This window comes from Natrix helvetica (assembly GCF_964273705.1).
Source record: "Natrix helvetica genome assembly, chromosome: 8".
Classification (NCBI taxonomy): Eukaryota; Metazoa; Chordata; class Lepidosauria; order Squamata; family Natricidae; genus Natrix; species Natrix helvetica.
The window spans coordinates 11,297,965-11,315,579 of NC_138559.1; the positions used below are offsets into that span (position 1 = coordinate 11,297,965).

Below are 17,615 nucleotides of genomic sequence, written 5' to 3' on the forward strand. Positions count from 1 at the left end.
ATATTCTAGTATTATTGTATAGTCTATAGTATTATATATAGTAAATATCTGGTATTATTGTTGTCTTAAATGAGGTTTGATGACGATGGTGATTTTAATAAGAACTTTGCCTTAACAAAAAATCCATACCCATATATTGTGTTTAGAACTAAGTAGAACTTAATGCTATAATAAATATGCATATGGCACCTGTCGTATCCCAAAGAATGTGTGCTTACACCAGGGTAAATGCCCCCAGTTTTAATGGGACGGGATTGCAAGCTGAGGCAGCATTATGCTTGATCTTCTGTGTCGTGCAAAGCAGAGACAGAAATAGAAAGAGAGAAAAGCGAGTTAAAGAGTTAAGTTTTCCCACTTGGTGCTATAGAACGCGACATTCTTCTGCCTAGAGCAAAATTCAAATAATCAGAGACAGTTCTTTGCTTTTAGGTTAACACTTTGAGAAATCTTGCTACATCTCCCTGGCATTCACATTTCTGTCTTTGATCACTCTTCTTCGTAACCTTAGGGAGGTGGTTTTCTCCTGCTGTATCGCAGGAGGAAGCAATGCACTGCAAAAGAAGCTGGAAAAGGTGAGGAACCTTGAATGAATGTGAAAGTCTGGATGCTTTTTTAAAAAAACTTCTTCTGGTCACACACAGTAGGGAGATTAAACCAGAAGTTTAAACATGCATGCAGATGTATCTCAAAAACCCTCCCAGTGTCTCCTGCCCCAGTTTTCCTTTCACAAAGACTGCAGTGCTGCAGTTCTATGGCAACACCATACTTATGAGCCAACAACGGCCTGATGTCTTTGCCCATAGCTTTCAAAGTTGTCTCTTGCTCTTCCAACCCTGGATAGGGTGAGGAATGACACTATAAAGCCCCCCCCAAAAAAATCAATCTTTTGTTACTTTGCATCAAGTAATGGGGACATATAGCAAAGTTCACAGGCAAATTTATTAAACCCAGAATAGAAGTTTGGGGCGGGGAGCTGCATTCTGTTGTAGATTTAGTTGGGAGTGGGACTTCTTGTATGCAGTAGAATTTACTGCATAATAATAAAAAAATACCTGAATCATTTCAACATGTGAAATTGTTTCTCCTTGAACCTTTTGGATGTTAACAAAACCTTTTAATTTGTTTCAAGATGGTGATTGTCTACTTTCCCTACATATAGTTTATGTTTAGAATGTCATTCCATTTTTTTAAAAAAAAATATGGAGCATGATTCTATCGAATGCAAAGGAATGACTCAAAATAGTGCTGACTTTTGCCTAACCTATTACCCTTTGCAAGTGCTGCAGACAACTTCTGCAGGGGAAAAAAAACTGCTTAATTTAGTGGAACTTACTATCAGAGGGAGCATGGATAAAATTCCCAACCCAAATGGGGGAAGATGTTAGTATAAGACTAAGAAATGTGGACAGGTGACTGATGCAAAGGTGGCATTCATAGAACAGGTGGGGACAGATATAAAAAATGATTCAGCATTTTTTCAACTATTATTACTCTTGTTAATGTGCAACCTGCTGTGCTGAATTACTCCCTTCTTTCTCCTCCTTCAGCCACCGTGGTTCCCCTGAGTGATTTGTGTTAGCATAAAACAGCCACTCCTTTTGAATTCCCCTCCCCCAACGTACAGAACATTTGACCTTTCAATGTCAATTCCTTGAGAAGCAACACCTTTACTGTCCGGGATTTCTTTGAAAGCTTTTTTTTAAAGTATCTATGATGGGGTTCAGGGTGGGGGAATCTTAAGTGGGACTCTGGAGGTTCCCGTCTCCTGCTATCTCTGAAGCGCTGCATTGCAGATGGAAAAGTAACTCCAGGCATGCAGATACTCGCAGAGACCGGGCAAGACTCACTCTTTTGCTCGGACCTCCTGTCCAGAGGCGCCAAATCACGCCTTTTCCCACGCACCATAGACACGCGAAGACTTGTTCACTTTCTGGTATTCTCCCAGTGTTTTCTTCTCGCGGAGCTGGCCTTGGTGCTGAAACCGCCATGGCTGCCCCAAGCGACACGCGCGCGCCTTACCTGAACTGGTCCGAGCCAGACCCTTTTCCCCAAACCTAAGCACAAGGCCTGCTTGCTGGGATGTTCTCCTAGGGAGGAGGTTCAGCCGCAGCGCTTCCCCATCCCGCCACCGCCCTCTCCATCCCGCCGCCTCCAGAGCGTTGGGAGGAGGGGAAGGCGGCGAACTGGGCCGGCTGCTCCCTAGACTTCCGCTGCAGCTGCGGCGCCTACGGGAAAGCGAGCGGGGAGGGGAGAAGGTGAAAGGCAGAGGAAGAATCGAGAAAAAAAAAAGCATAATAAAAAATTAACCAAGGGGAATCCATGGGGAGAACAACAGTGATAAAAGCAATGGGAAGAGGCATGAAAAGGGGAAGGCCTGGTGATGAATGCAGTCCCGTGCATACTTGGTACCCTCAAGCCTAAAGCCACGAAACTTTGGAAGGAAGGTGACTCCGTCTTGCACTCTGAATTAAAGCTTTCAGCGCCGTTCAAGAGATACAAGGAGGAGAGAGGAAATACAGGCCGAGGGGAGAAAAAAAGGAGGAGGGTTGTGTGAATGGGGCAGACATGGATTATCCGGAATTGGCCTGAAAGTCTTGGCGGGGGAGGAAGCGAGGGGGGAAAGGCGTGGCTTGGCTTCGAAGGGTGGGACTTCGAGGCCCTCGGCCACGCCTCCCCCAGCACGCGCGATACCGGCCGGCCCGCCCCCTTCGGAGACAATGTGCGGCTCCGGTATAAAAGGCGCCGCTTTCCAGAGTCGTCCGCTGCCGGGAAACCCGCCCAAGGCGCCTCTCCTAAGTCTTCCAAGATGAGCTACACGCTGGAGCCGATGAGCAACCCGTCTTACCGGCGGATGGCCGACAGCCGGACCACCTTCAGCCGGGCCAGCGTGTCGCCGTCGAGCGGCTTCCGTTCTCAGTCCTGGTCTCGGAGCTCGCCCAGCCCGGCCTCCTCGACTTATAAGCGCAATGTGGGCCCAGCGCGGACTTCTTACGGCTCGACGGTGCTGAGCTCCACCGAGAGCCTCGAGCTCAGCCAGTCGTCGCTCTTCAACGGCGGCGGCGCCGCCGGCGGGACGGTGGAGCTGAAGTTGTCCCGCTCCAACGAGAAGGAGCAGCTGCAGGGGCTGAACGACCGCTTCGCCGGCTACATCGAGAAGGTGCACTCGCTGGAGCAGCAGAACAAGGAGCTGGAGGCCGAGCTGGGCGCCCTGCGGCAGAAGCAGGTGGGCCGCTCGCAGCTGGGCGTCGCCCTGGAGCACGAGCTGCGCGAGCTCCGCGTTGCCCTGGAGCAGGTCAACCACGAGAAGGCGGCGCTGCAGCTCGACTCGGAGCACCTGGAGGAGGACATCCAGCGCTTGAAGGAGCGCTTCGAGGACGAGGCGCGCCTCCACGAGGATGCCGACGCCATCACCCGCGCCCTGCGGAAGGACATGGAGGAGGCGTCCATGGTGAAGGTCGAGCTGGACAAGAAGGTGCAGTCCCTGCTGGACGAGGTGGCCTACCTGCGCAGCAACCATGAGGAAGAGGTGGGCGATCTGCTGGCCCAGATCCAGGCCTCGCACGTCTCCGTCGAGCGCAAGGACTACCTGAAGACCGACCTCTCGGCCGCCCTCAAGGAGATCCGCTCCCAGCTCGAATGCCACTCCGACCAGAACATGGTCCAGGCCGAGGAATGGTTCAAGTGCCGCTACGCCAAGCTCACCGAGGCTGCCGAGCACAACAAGGAAGCCATCCGCTCCGCCAAGGAAGAGATCTCCGAGTACCGGCGGCAGCTCCAGGCCAAGAGCATCGAGTTGGAGTCTGTCCGCGGCACGAAGGAGTCCCTGGAGCGCCAGCTGAACGACCTTGAGGAACGCCACAACCAGGATCTCTCTACTTACCAAGTAAGCACGGGGCTCGGATAGATGATCTGGGGGGGACTCTTCCTGGATCGGGTTCTTTAGAGTTTGTAGACCGCTGGAAACTGCCACAGCGGGGGGGAGGGGTGGAATGAAGGAGGAGGGGCCTCCTATCCATGGATAGATGAAGATTAAATCAAAGGGGGCGTGGCAGGGTGGAACTGGAAAATGACAAAGCATTTCCCAAGTCTCTACACCAACTGGGGAAGAAAGACCCCATCCTGTCTAAGTTAAAACTATGATGATATGGGAGAGGTCAATGGGGGGGATGACAGAAAGGACCAATGGACCCACCTCCATGAGAAAGAAGTTGGGGGGTGTTCAGCTTTAACATTACAGCTGTGGGGGTGGAACATAATGGAACTGGGAGGGGCAGGTAAGGAAGGGAAGGGAAAGCTCTCTCCCTCCCTCATTAGCTCAACCATCCCTACTAAATGGGAGAGCACTTGTGACGTCCCTGGCAGTTTGAGTCAAAGTGGAATTCATAAGTTATAGCTCCAGGGAAAAATCCATTTATAAAATAGGAGTGACTAGACAAAATTTCTCTTTAGGTCTCTTTTGGGAATAGATCACGTGTCACAACACTACTGTGAGATGCCTCTTGCTTTTCCATTCTTCCGGGCTTCCTTCCAATCTCTCTCTCTCTCTCTCTCTCTCTCTCTCTCTCTCTCTCTCTCTCTCTTTTTTTTTTTTTGGCAGTTTCCACCAATAGGAAGTGTGAGTGTGCCAGCCCTGGCAGAATTTCTGCCAGTGGCGCAGAAAGAGGGGACCTTGCACAGCTTCTTGAGGGATGCCACAAAAGGGAGGGGGAAATAGAGCAAGGAGGAAGAAGACATTCTTATATTATGTAGAACGTCACCTCAAGAGATGCTCTTCCTGTAACTGAGAATGGGGCGGTTGGAAGGGGAAATAATGGCACTTCAAAATGCATGACAAAAAGAAGGTCCTTTAAAAAAAAAGTCATACTTTTATTTCAGGCCATCCAAAAATGCACAAATTGGGAAGAATATCGGCAAGTGATCTCCATCAAATGGAATTTATGCTGGATCAGAAGATGCTTGAGGGAAAGGACTTGGGATGGAAAGAAATGCAATTTTGGGGGGTTAATTCAAGTTCCGATTTCTTTCTCAGGGTTACTAATATAGACCCCCCAAAACCCCACAGGATCAGTTTTAAAAAGGCAAAATAGGAGAGATTCACGATACAAAAGGAATAAATTGGAACATTTTAATAACGTTCAGTGGATTTCCTTAATTGCTAATAAGCTTAATCAAAACTGCCTCTTCAACAGCATCCAAAAAATGGAGGAGGGGGAGCACTTGTGAATGGTGTCCTTTTGAGTTGGCAGCACTGATCAATATTTCATGTTTTATGCTTGAGCATCAAATATGATTCTGTGTCTGAGTTGCTAAGCATGGGTTGTAAGCCATGTCCTATAAGTAGGTTTTTTTTTATAAATTAACGGTCCATTAACCGTTTTAAAGCAAGGAAGAGTTGAAATAAGCAACAAATCAGGAATGCTCTATTCTTGCATTTATTTATTTTTTTTCTACAGACCTAAAGAGGCTATAAATTGTGGGGGGAGGGGGAATAAAAGGATATAAGGGAACAATTTGCATGTAAAGCTTTGCTTTAAGCATACCTGCAATAGAAAAACCAAATTTCTAGAGTGGCAGAGTTATCTTCCTTATTGCTTCCCAAAAATCCATCTGCAGGCTGATGACTCAGCAGGAATCTGGAGAGACAGTTGCAAAATCGCTCATTATGACCTGAAATTGACAGTCATTGTTCTGTGCAGTGGGTGCTATTTTTTTGAATGGAAGAGTAACATTTGCTTTTAGAAGGCAACTGCCTGCAATGCAGAAGGTGTACCTGCTCCACCAATCTCAAAGCAGACTCAGTTGGGGGGAAAAATCCATGCTGCTATTTTTATTTCAGATCCAGTTTTAATCCTCTCCAATCAGGCTTGTTTGGAAAGCAGACTTTGCAAATCTCAATGACTTTTCCCTGAATTAACTTTTAGGAAAAAGATAAAAGGAAAATCCAGAAAAGGAAGTCCATCCGTCTAAAATGCAGTCTTATCCTGTCTGATCCACCCCAAGGTTCTGCAATGCAGAACTTTCTGGCATCAAAAGTCATAAAGTTGTCTGGCTGGCATCAGAAGGAAGCTTTTTTTTTAAAAAAAAATCCTCTTAGGTGACATTGAGCATTACAAAAAGAAATGTAATCCTTTAAACCTAGGATAAACCTCAGTCAGGAAGCAGAACAGATAGGATAGGCTGTATTTCTGGGGATAGTTTAACATCCGGCTTACCGGTATTTTAGAAATTGATGCAGTGTCATCTCCCTTGCAGCTGCAAAACTGGTCGTTGCAGAAGTATATAATAGAAGCAGTGATGGGATGTATACCTGCAATATCCCACGCAGAGCAAACACTCTTAATAGCCCCAGCTTTCTTTTTATGCCAAAAATTCATTTTGTAATGCAAACTTAAAACCAATGTCACATTCATTGGGATTTCCCAGAGAAAATCTCTTGCACTGCTGGAATTATCTGAATATCATGAAGATCCCAGTTACAGAGATTTCCCAAACTCTTTGCCCCAATATTTTTCTTATTTTAGTGAAAATCTTACAGACATGGGAAATCTATCTCGTGTGTTAAGTACCGTATTGTTTGCATGAGCTCTGGAGATTTAATATTAACCTGTATTAAATTCCTTACGATTTGATTAGGTTATAATTATTACTTTTGCTGTATCATCTACCTTGCCAAAACTGAACTGCAGACAGCAGAGGAAAAGGTTGCTGGTGATACTACCCCCCTCCTCCCAATTGCCTTTTCTTGCTGTCATTGAAATGCTATTCCAGAGGATCTTTGGATAAAGATCCTTTTCAGAAGGCTGAACCAACATTGGAAAAAAAACAGTTACTTCTCACTTTTCAGATCAAAGCCGACTGGTTAAAAAAAATCATCTCGGCTAACCATTTTAGCTGCAGCACATAAATAATCTTAAATACTTTGCTGCAGAGCGTCAGTTTAGTCTACTGGTTAAGTCATCCAGCTACAGACCTGCAAACCTTGAGTTCCCTCCTACCTTAGGCAGAACTGGGTGACTTTGGGCCAGTTACTCACTCTCGGCTCTAGGAGGCAGGCAATGGCAAGCCACTTCCAAAATTTTACCAACAAAACTTCAGGGACTAAACTAGGCAAGTCCATGCTGACTCAGAGAAAAGTGTCTACGCAGTTCAGTTACAGGCATTTTTGTTGTTCGAAAAGATATCGTTTTTCAAGATGCCCCTTTCCTGCCCAAATGAGATTATTTTGATTCTCAAGATGCCAACATTTATTTTCACAAAAATGGCATGATTTATAAAGGAAAACTGAGTCCAGGTAACCATCAGAATGTTGATATTTTTTTAGAATCAGCCTTTTTTTCCAGCCTGGAGCCCCCAACAGACTGCAATTCCCATCTGCCTTGGCCAACTTGGCCAACTATGGGACTTGATGGGAATTGCAGTCCAAAGCATTGAGAGAGAGTCAGGTTGGAAAAGTTAATTTTTAAAAAATAGTTCTTTAAAGAATTTAATAAAAGGGATACTCCAATAAGGATCTTCTCTACAAACAAATAATAGCATCCTAGGACTTTCCTCAATCTATTGCTTCTTAACTTTGAGCTTCCAGAATCTCAGCATTGGGTGTTTTTATAATGCTGTCAAAAAAATAGTTCTATTAGAGTAATTCTGGTCAAGATAGTATTTTGAGTTCATTATCCTTTAATTCTACTTTCAATCTGGTTGTTTCTAGTTTGTCATCTTCCCTACTTTACTTTCTTCTTCAGTTCCCTGTCCCCTCTCCCCGGTATCCAAATGTGCCTGAGATTTTTTTGTACCCATCCTCAAGAACCGTCTATGACATATGACTCTATGTCTTGGTTGCAGGACACAATCCAACAGCTTGAAAATGAGCTGAGAGGTACGAAGTGGGAGATGGCCCGTCATTTGAGGGAATACCAAGATCTCCTCAATGTCAAGATGGCTCTCGATATCGAAATTGCTGCCTACAGGTATTGAGAACGCAATGCAGATATAACCAGACAGGCACTTTGATTGCAGACACTCTTAGCTGCACCAAAACTCAGCTGCAACAGAGGAGGCACTGTGACTGCTAGCAGGGAGTTTTGCTGGCATCTTAGCACTCTTTGACTCGATATCTGGTCAAGCAATCATGTTTTCTGCTTCTTAAGTAACTTTGTTTTCTGTGTGGTAGAAAGTTACCCAATTCCTTTGGTGGAACATTTCTTGGCTTGAAAGAGATCAACTGTGATTTTCAATGGAGGATGCTTTTGTCCTAAGTGTAATTATTAATCATTTCCTGACTTATATTTAAGTTTATGTGTTATGCTATGGAATTACCATATTAACACAGCCCTTGCTGAAATCAGTAGGACTAGTAGTATGTGCTGTTTCTTGAAGTTCATTTCAAGAAACAGCACATTTGAAGTTCATTTGAAGTTCATTTTTTCCCTTTCTCATTTTACAAAATGTAGCTGGTGCAGCCCAGAATGGAAGATTTTTCTTCTTTTAAACACCTTTAGAAACCCCCAAAGGAAAATTTAATTGAACATTCAAAGTTTTTTTGTTTTCCTTTTTAAGTTCACATTAGTATCATAGATAACATTATGTCATTGCTATTAACCTTTTTTTATATTTTGGTTTAGGATTATTTTGGATTTTTCCAAAAGTCAAATAAACAAGTTCCAGGAGATTGCTAATCTAGGGGAATTATTTTGACTACAGGTTCCCAAACAAATAGTACAATTGGTCCTTGTTGGCTATGGTAATAAATAAAGGATTTTTTAAAAAAATATGTTACTTGGATGCTGCTACTGGATACTATATGCCTGTATTTTTTTTTTAATCCAGGAAGATATTTTAATTCTATGTCAATAAGTCGTTATACTAAATATTTAAGCTTCCCTGAAGAGTTTAATTGTTTCCAACATAGATCTATTTTGAAAGTGTGTATCACAAAGAATGTGATAATATGCATGTATGCAAAGGAAATTGCTCTTAAGAGAAATCATACCTTTCATTTTAATGATTCAAATTCTTTGTTCACTTTAATGAACAAAAGGATTAATTTAGTACATGGAGTATTATTTGCAGACAATAGTTAGAAATTCCAGTTGGCATTCAAAGTTGCTAGCTGTTCCTGGGGGAAATAGCAACAACTGTAGATATTATTAGTTTACTACAAAAAGAAAAAAAATATGTAAAGGGCACAGTTCAGTTGTATTTTAAGCATACTGTCACTGATTAAAAAAATATTTGGATTGGTCAGTGGGCCTAATCTGCATTCCAGTTCATGCAACAGCTCTTTAAACCAATGCAAAGGTTCTTCAAAGCAATACAAGGATTTTTAGTACTTCTAAAAGTAGACTCATCTTTGCATTCATGAATGATCTCTCAGAAATAAACATAATCTGGAAAATGAAGATATAAATTATGCAGATGTAAGGGAAGTAACAGGAAGTAACAACCTCCTGTTGTTTCCTCTACAGGAGGACATGAATTGGAAGTTAATGACCAATCTCTTCCACTCACATCAGTAAAGTGGTTCAGAAAGAGAATATTAAGACTGTTAAGAAGTGCAAGATGTCACTGCTCTCTTTACTAAAGAAAGAATTATTTAAACCTATTTCAGCTTCTTGCAGAGAGGTCCATCTGTCTTTGGGTGTGCAGGAGGATGTATACAAAGAACAGTGGTGACCCAGTGGTTAGAATGCAGTATTGCAGGCTAATTCTGCTTGACTGCCAGGGGTTCGATTCTCACCAGTGCACAGTTGACTCAGCCTTCCATCATCTTGAGGTTGGTAAAATGAGGATCAGATTGTTGGAGTCAATAGGTTGACTCTGTAAAGCACTTAGAGAGGGCTATAAAGCACTGTGAAGTGGTATATAAGTCTAAGGACTGTTGCTATTGCTATGCTATTCTTGTCATGGTGGCGCAGTAGTTAGAGAGCAGTATTGTAGGCTGACTCTGCCCACCACCTGGAGTTTGATCCTGACCGGCTCAAAGTTGACTCAGCCTTCCATCCTCCCGAGGTCGGTAAAATGAGGAGCCAGATCGTTGGGGTCAATAGGCTGTCTCTGTAAACCACTTAGAGACGGCTGTAAAGTGAGTGTGAAGTGGTATATAAATCTAAATGCTGTTGCTATATACACACATACCCATGCACACCTTGGCTTGAGATATTGGTGATCCATATTAACATTTTCCCTCTTATTTCTGTAGGAAACTTCTTGAGGGTGAAGAAACAAGATTCAGTGCCTTTTCTGGAAGCATTACTGGGCCAACATTTACACATAGGCAACCTTCCATAACAATATCAACTACCAAAATACAGAAATCAAAAGCTGAACCACCAAAATTAAAGGTCCAACACAAGTTTGTAGAAGAAATAATTGAAGAGACCAAAGTAGAGAATGAGAAAAGTGAACTGGATGAAGCTCTTGAAGCCATGGCTGAAGAACTGGCTGCAGAAACTCTGGCAAGGGAAGAAAAGGAGGAGGAAGTTCTAGAAGAGGAAATTATAGCAGAGGAAAAGGCTGCAGTTGCAGCTGCAGTCCCAGAAGAGGAAGGAGAAGAAGAGGAGGAGGAGGAGGAGGAAGAAGAGGAAGGTGCGAAATCTGATGAGGCACAAGAAGGATCAGAAAAAGAAGAAGAAAAAAGTGAAAAGGAAGAAGGTGAGGAAGAAGCAGAAGAAGAGGCAGGTGAAGGAGAAGCTGAGGAAGCTGAGCCTGAAGTAGCAGAAGAGCCTGAAGGAGATGTAGAAGAAGTCATCGCAGCAGAGAAGGTAGAAAAGGTGAAAACATCTCCTCCCAAATCACCCCCCAAATCACCTGTGACAGAAGAAAGTAAAGAAAGTAAAGAAGATGATCAAGAGGGCGAGGCAGCAGAAGAGGAAGAAGGAGAAACAGAGAAAGCAGAATCCCCAGCAAAAATATTATCTCCTGAAAAACCAAGCACTCCAGACAAAGGATCTCCAGAAAAAGCAGGCAGCCCAGAAAAGGCTGGGACTCCAGAGAAAGCAAGAACTCCAGAGAAGGCAGTCTCCCCAGAGAAGGCAGGGACTCCAGAAAAAGCAGGGACTCCAGAGAAGGCAGCCTCTCCAGAGAAGGCAGGGACTCCAGAGAAGGCAACATCTTCAGAAAAAGCAGGGACTCCAGAGAAGGCAGGGACTCCAGAAAAACCAGGGACTCCAGACAAAGCAACCCCTCCAGAGAAAGCAGGGACTCCAGAGAAGGCAGCATCTCCAGAAAAAGCAGGGACTCCAGAGAAGGCAGCATCTCCAGAAAAAGCAGGGACTCCAGAGAAGGCAGCATCTCCAGAGAAAGCAGGGACTCCAGAGAAGGCAGCATCTCCAGAAAAAGCAGGGACTCCAGAGAAGGCTTCTCCAGAGAAAGCAGGGACTCCAGAGAAGGCTTCTCCAGAGAAAGCAGGGACTCCAGAGAAGGCTTCTCCAGAGAAAGCAGGGACTCCAGAGAAGGCAGCATCTCCAGAGAAAGCAGGGACTCCAGAGAAGGCTTCTCCAGAGAAAGCAGGGACTCCAGAGAAGGCTTCTCCAGAGAAAGCAGGGACTCCAGAGAAGGCATCTTCTCCTGAAAAGCCAAGCTCCCCAGTGAAGGACGTGGAAGAGGTTATCTCCACCACAAAGGCAACCACGGTTGGTGCAGAAAAAGAATCGAAAGAAAAAAGTCCAAAGGAATCAACTAAAGAAGACATAGCAGTCAATGGGGACGTTGACGATAAGGGGGAGGAAGATGACTCAAAGCAAGAAGAAGATAAAGGCGTCGTCACCAATGGTTTGGATGTGAGCCCCTCTGAGGAGGAGGAGAAGGGGAAGAGCGAAGAGAAAGTCGTGGTGACCAAAAAAGTCGAGAAGATCACCAGTGAAGGTGACGGAACCACCACCTACATCACCAAGTCTGTAACCGTCACCCAGAAGACAGAAGAACATGACGATGCCGTGGCAGAGAAATTGGTGTCCACCAAGACGGTGGAGAAGGTGACTTCTTCACACTCCATAGTCAAAGAAATCAAGGAAAACGGTGACTAAAACAAATCAATTCCCCTTCTCTAAAGAGCTTGGATTAGTGCAAAAGGTTAAGCCATACGACAGCTGCAAAACAAAATGCATGAAAGTGGCGGCTTCTAAGCAGAACAGGTTCTCTCATGGCATCTCCAAAAGGACTGACGGTTTTTTTCTTTTTTCTGATATATTTATGATTTCTGTGCCATCCCCAGGGGTTGGGGGGGGGATGCATGCAAGCCCGGTGCACTCCCTCTGCACAACTTTGGGGTTTTGTTTTTGGGTTTTGTTGTTTTTTTAAAAAAAATCATGCATGAGCTGTTACTGTTCCAGGGGACGCCGCTGAATTTTCCTAAGCTGCTGTTTGGATGCTTCTGAGGAATGTCTTCAGATGTATTATGCAAAGAATAAACTGAGCCAAATAAACAATAACAAAAGAATGATTTTTTTTTTAAATACCCTGAATTCTCCTAGCCTTAAGCTACTTAACAATTACGTTTACCTCACTGGTGCAGTTAAGAGGGACTTCTGTCCATGAGAGAACCTACGTTGACATGCACAGTATGCAACCTTTTGTTGTTTGATGTTAAGCAGTCACAGCCACTTGTGCTCAATAAAGGTCATATTGGAAATGAGCTTGGTTTGCTGGAGTCTTTGCTTTCTCTCTGAGGTCCAACGTTTTAAGGGTTAGGTAGTTCTTTGTTGTGGTCCACCAGTGGCCAGAGGAGCTGGTGACGGACTCAGACAGTGAGAAGGTTTGGGAGGAACATGGGCCACTCCTGGAGTCTGGGAAAGGTCCTGATAGGGGCTCTGTGTCAGAGGCAGAGAGGGAGTTGGGGCCATCTGACAGTTACCAGCTGCCTTCAGAGTTGGAGATCAGGGAGGCAGAAGAACAGCTGGAGCCTGTTCCCGATGTGCCCTTGCGCAGAGCTGCCAGGAGAAGGGAACACTAAGAAACAAGGGCTGACTCGGGAGTAAAGGCACAGACAGATGGATGCTGAATGGCCCCTCCCATAGGGAATAAAGAGGAGAGAAAGGGGAAGGGAGTTTGCAGGAGACAATTAGTTCAATTCATTAGAGTGAAGATCTGTTCCTGACTTCTTGTCAAGTATTGTCTGCTACAGAGTGGAAGATATTGGCCTGGCAAATCTCCAAACCTGATAAAGGTCTGGAGTTGTGAAATCTCATGAAAGACTGTTTGCCGGGACTTTGCTGGAGAGGAATTCTCTTTAACCTAAATAAAAGGGGTTATATCGGGACAAGGAGTTGGCTTCGTGCTTTAAGGAAAGCCGAGGTCAGAACAGTCTTTGCGGTTATTTAAGAGCACAGAATTTGAAAAACTAAACTGCAGAAGTACATTCAAAATCACACTCCCAATTCTCACACCTCTGCAGGACTATTTAGTGCACAACTGGCACTTTGCAGGGAAGAAAGCCCAAATTAAAAGTAAAAGTAACACAATCCAGTAGCTCTTGGAATTAAATGTCTTCTCCCATTGCAACTTGGTGTTGGGGGGGGGGGGTATCACAGATTGGAAGGAAATCCCTGCAGCAGGAAATGTAATTCTCTGCTTGTTTCTCAACCCAGCCCAAATATTAGGGATATGTACATGCAGAAGGGTATAGCTGTACATGTGGAATTGAATAAAATAAACTCTCTGCATCTAGATCTCCCAGAAGAATCAACAAAACAAAGAAATAAATGCAAGTATCTATGGAGATTCTCAGTCATCCAGGTGATGGTTGACATCCAAGAAGTCAGAGCTGAAGAAGCTTCTTGGATGAGAAGCGAAACATCTTCAGAGAAAAATAAGAAAGTCCAGCTCCCTGTTGAGAAAGCACATTTTGGGACAAATAAACGGGAGGTTTTCTCTAAAATAATATCTAATTTGATCCTGAGAGATTTCTTTCTTCTGCTGTTGGGTCACAATCGTTGAATTGCAAAAGAAATAATCATTTGAGTCCATAACCAAAATATTGCTTTAGAAAGGATTCTGAATTTGGTTCTTTTTTTAAGCACAGGCACCTTGGAGTGAATAGTTGAGCCCACTACGAAATAGATAAACTCGCAAGGCACTCTGAACCAAATCCTTTTAATGGTGAGGGTGAATTTGAACAAGTTTGTACAATGAGAACTAGTCTTTGTATTCTAATGGATAACTTGAAGGAAAAGAGAACACAAATGCCAATAAAGATCAGATGTTTCACAACCCACAACCCCCCAAAGGGCTTTGCTAAGCTTTTACAAAAAGGATTTTATTTCAATGGAAATTAATTTATAATCCAGCCCTTCTAATGCGTTGAACTGCAATTCCCATGATATTGGTGGGATTTGACACCTTAATATGGGGTTGTGTTGGGGAAAGTTGCTTTAGAAGAAAGTAAGCACCCAATTTACTGCCAAATTTAACTTCTTCAACCTTTGAGATATTTTGGGTGGGGAGAGAAAATTTCACGGCATTATCTAACTGTTCAGTAATATCAATACATTAAATATCAGCTGAAAGTATTAATGAGATGCTCAGACTCAAAGAACATAAAAGAATCCAGGAGATAAAAGGACTTTCTATAGGAATACACCAAAAACAGAGTTTTTGACAAGTTTACAGTTCTGCATCATGGACAAACTGGAGCCCATTTTAGGAAGTTATCTCAGTTTCTGGACATTCAGCATGAGTCCTAAATGGGATTAATAATGCATATTCCTTATTCTAAACATCATGATTTAAAAGAATGGGGCTATATTAGTTTTTATCTAATACACCATCCTGCTTGCCAACTGAACAATTCTAGGAAGCCCACCAAAATCAGACTTGAAATGCAATTGTTCCACATTGCTTGTTAACAACTGTCCTTGAGAGCTGTTACACTGACTTAACAGGCATAATTGGTTACTGAATTAACCAGTTTTCTGGCATTGTTGAAATAAGAATTAACCAAACACTATGAGTTCCCACAACATGCTAACCCACAAGGACAACCTACCAGAATGATTATTCAACAAGCCTAACATGATGTTCAAATACAACCACTAGAATTGGGGAGATAAGTTTTGGAATGTCTATGGAGATTCTCAGGCATCCAGGTCAAGGTGCTTTTTCAAGAGGCAACTGGACTTCCTTGTTTTTCTTCAAAGACATTTCACTTCTCCTCCAAGAAGCTTCTTCAGCTCTGACTGGATGGAGGGGAATGGAAGGATTTATATCAGGGGTGAAATCAACTTACCTTCACTACTGATTCGCAAATGTGAGCATGCACACAGAACCTTCCACGCATGCGCAGAGTGTCAAAAATGGGACGTGATGTCGTCTGGGTGGGTGGAGCTTCCCGCCACCACCGCTACTGGTTCACCTGAACCGGATAGAACCGGCTGAATAGAACCACTGGTTTATATTCCCTGCAGGCAGCTGGTCATTTACATACTTTTAGAGAGTCGTTGAGGCCACTTGGAGGTTTATCTGTGTCCTCAGGGTCACAAATAATACAAATGGGTGTAGAGTCTTCTTGGAGCTGCTGAAAGGATTGTATTGTAGACTGGAAAGAAATATTGTCATATCCCTCCCCCTCTGTTGAGAGAAGGCTGTTCAGTTTTGACATAGATGGCCTCTTTGACCCCTCTTTCAAACAAGCAGTCCTCTCTGTCCAAAATGTGGACTTTGCTGTCTTCAAAGGAGTGGCCTTTGTCTTTTAAATACAGATGGATTGCTGAATCTTGTCCTGATGGATTTGTTCTCCTTTCAGCAGTTCCAAGAAAGTGCCGCACCCATTTGCATCACTCAGGACATAGACAAACCTCCAAGCGGCCTCAATGACCCTCTAAAAGGATGCAAATGACCAGCTGTCTGCAAGGAATATAAATCCTTCCATTCCAACCACCCAGTCAGAGCTGAAGGAGCTTCTTGGATGAGAAACAAAATGTCTTCAAAGAAAAAAAAAAGTCCATTTGTGTCTGGGAAAAAGCACCTTTGGGATAAGTTATAGAATGCCCTGGAACGAAGATTTTTTTGATGTTATTCTGGCATTGTGGACTCGTGCCTGTTTTATGTTTTTCCTCTGCAGTTTTCATCTGTTATCTGCCTCAAAATAGCTTGAAACTGCACCATTTATTTTTCAGCAGTTGAGGAAGATTCAGGACTACCAAAAATGAATCTGATTTCCTACTCTGGTATACCAAAATTCAAGGTGGATATGCCAACATTGCATCTCCCCACCCCCACCCCCCACAAAAAGCTTGCACATTAATCAATAAAATTAAGCAATCTTTCATACCAATTGACCCGTCCTTGGGAAAAATTCTTCAGAAAACAGAAAATGAACAGTAAGCAAATAATTAATCAATTTTTATTTGTTATTTATTCATTCCATTTGTATGTCTGCCCATCTCGGCAAGTGACTCTGGATGACAAACAACCTCAAAATCTTGTTAGATCCCAAATGTGCTTTTCCAAAAGGCAACTGGCCTTTCTTGGGTTTTTTTCCCCCTTGAAAATGTTTTGCTTCTCATCCAAGAAGATTCTCCAGTTCTCAAGGGAAAAAACCAAGAAACTCCAGTTGCCTTTTGGAAAAGAACTTTTGGGACAACCATGACCTGGATGATTGAGAATCTCCACAGACATTTTGGCCCATCTTGTTAAATGTTCATCCTGCCTTTTGTCTTAAGAGCTGAAGTCCATCTAGATAATACTCCTTTCTCCATTTATTCCCCTCATAATGAACAAACCTGGGAAGTGTGCTGGATAAAGAGACAGACTCAAATTTACCAAGTCAGCTTCTCTTTAGAATGGTAGAAGGAGCCACAGGGCAACATGTAGAAAGAGCCACAAGGCAAAATGCAAAATCTAGGAAAGCTGGAGAACAAAATTTGAAAAGCATCTTTCACAAAGACATACATAAGTAATCCGCCTCCCATAATATTTGCCCAGCTGATTCAGTCGGGCATGCCTGGCACATTCCAGGTTCCTTCTATTAAACGAGGTATTTTATTGAGAACCTGGAAGCCAGCCTTCTGTGTAACCACACTTGCCCTCTGAAATGAGGTTCCCACATCAAGACCCCAAAGATCCCCCACTCTACTGATATATTGAAGGGTCTTGAAGACCTCACTCGTCATCCAGCCCTTTGAGAAAGGCAACTAAAGCTCCATTTCAACTGTGTAGGTTGTTCTCTCTTGCTTCTGTCTGGTTTCGTCCTTCTCGTCCTCTATTCTTGATGTCATCTATTCTTGAAAAATGACCTTGATGTCAATTCCTCCCCCTCCCATTTGCTAAGTAGCTCTTTCAATAGCCAACAGAGTTGCCCTGTGCTCTGTTCTCTTTATTCATTGCTGTTGCTGGTTTCCTCCTCTTTTGTTGCAATGCGTCAAAAAAAAAAACACTGGTCCAACCCCAGGATTCATAAACATAATGGATATTCCTAGTGACTAATAGTTGCATCAGGGGGAAAAAACAACTCTGGGCTATCCCCTGTTTTAGATACTAAGCTTCCCTCCAGCTTATAGCACTGATTCCGCAAAAGTCTCAGGGAGCTTGTAAATGAAACGGTAGTTTCTCCTGTGAAGTATTTGCACTGAATTCAATGTACTTCTGAATAGAGAATTTGTTCTTTCAAGCAAATGAATGCCAGA

General features: G+C 43.5%; 1 protein-coding gene across 3 annotated transcripts; it reads left to right on the forward strand.

The window, feature by feature from the left end:
- The first annotated feature begins 2,736 nt into the window (after positions 1-2,736).
- Positions 2,737-12,628, forward strand: NEFM (neurofilament medium chain). Of its 3 annotated transcripts, none has more exons than XM_081960732.1 (4): positions 2,737-3,883; positions 7,840-7,964; positions 10,196-11,450; positions 11,487-12,628. In XM_081960732.1, exons 1-4 carry the CDS (start codon positions 2,807-2,809, stop codon positions 12,018-12,020), a joined length of 2,991 nt encoding a protein of 996 aa, XP_081816858.1. In that variant the 5' UTR covers positions 2,737-2,806; the 3' UTR covers positions 12,021-12,628. The 3 variants fall into 3 exon arrangements, with proteins under 3 accessions (XP_081816858.1, XP_081816859.1, XP_081816857.1); XM_081960733.1 differs by having other exon boundaries at positions 10,196-11,417; XM_081960731.1 differs by having other exon boundaries at positions 10,196-12,628.
- The last annotated feature ends 4,987 nt before the right edge of the window (positions 12,629-17,615 follow it).

Bases quoted from the DNA above. Each gene is read 5' to 3' on its own strand.
- NEFM (XM_081960731.1), top strand. From the start codon at position 2,807: ATGAGCTACACGCTGGAGCCGATGAGCAACCCGTCTTACCGGCGGATG. The intron at 3,884-7,839 runs GTAAGCACGGGG...TCTTGGTTGCAG, and splicing joins AGGATCTCTCTACTTACCAA to GACACAATCCAACAGCTTGA. The intron at 7,965-10,195 runs GTATTGAGAACG...TTATTTCTGTAG, and splicing joins ATCGAAATTGCTGCCTACAG to GAAACTTCTTGAGGGTGAAG.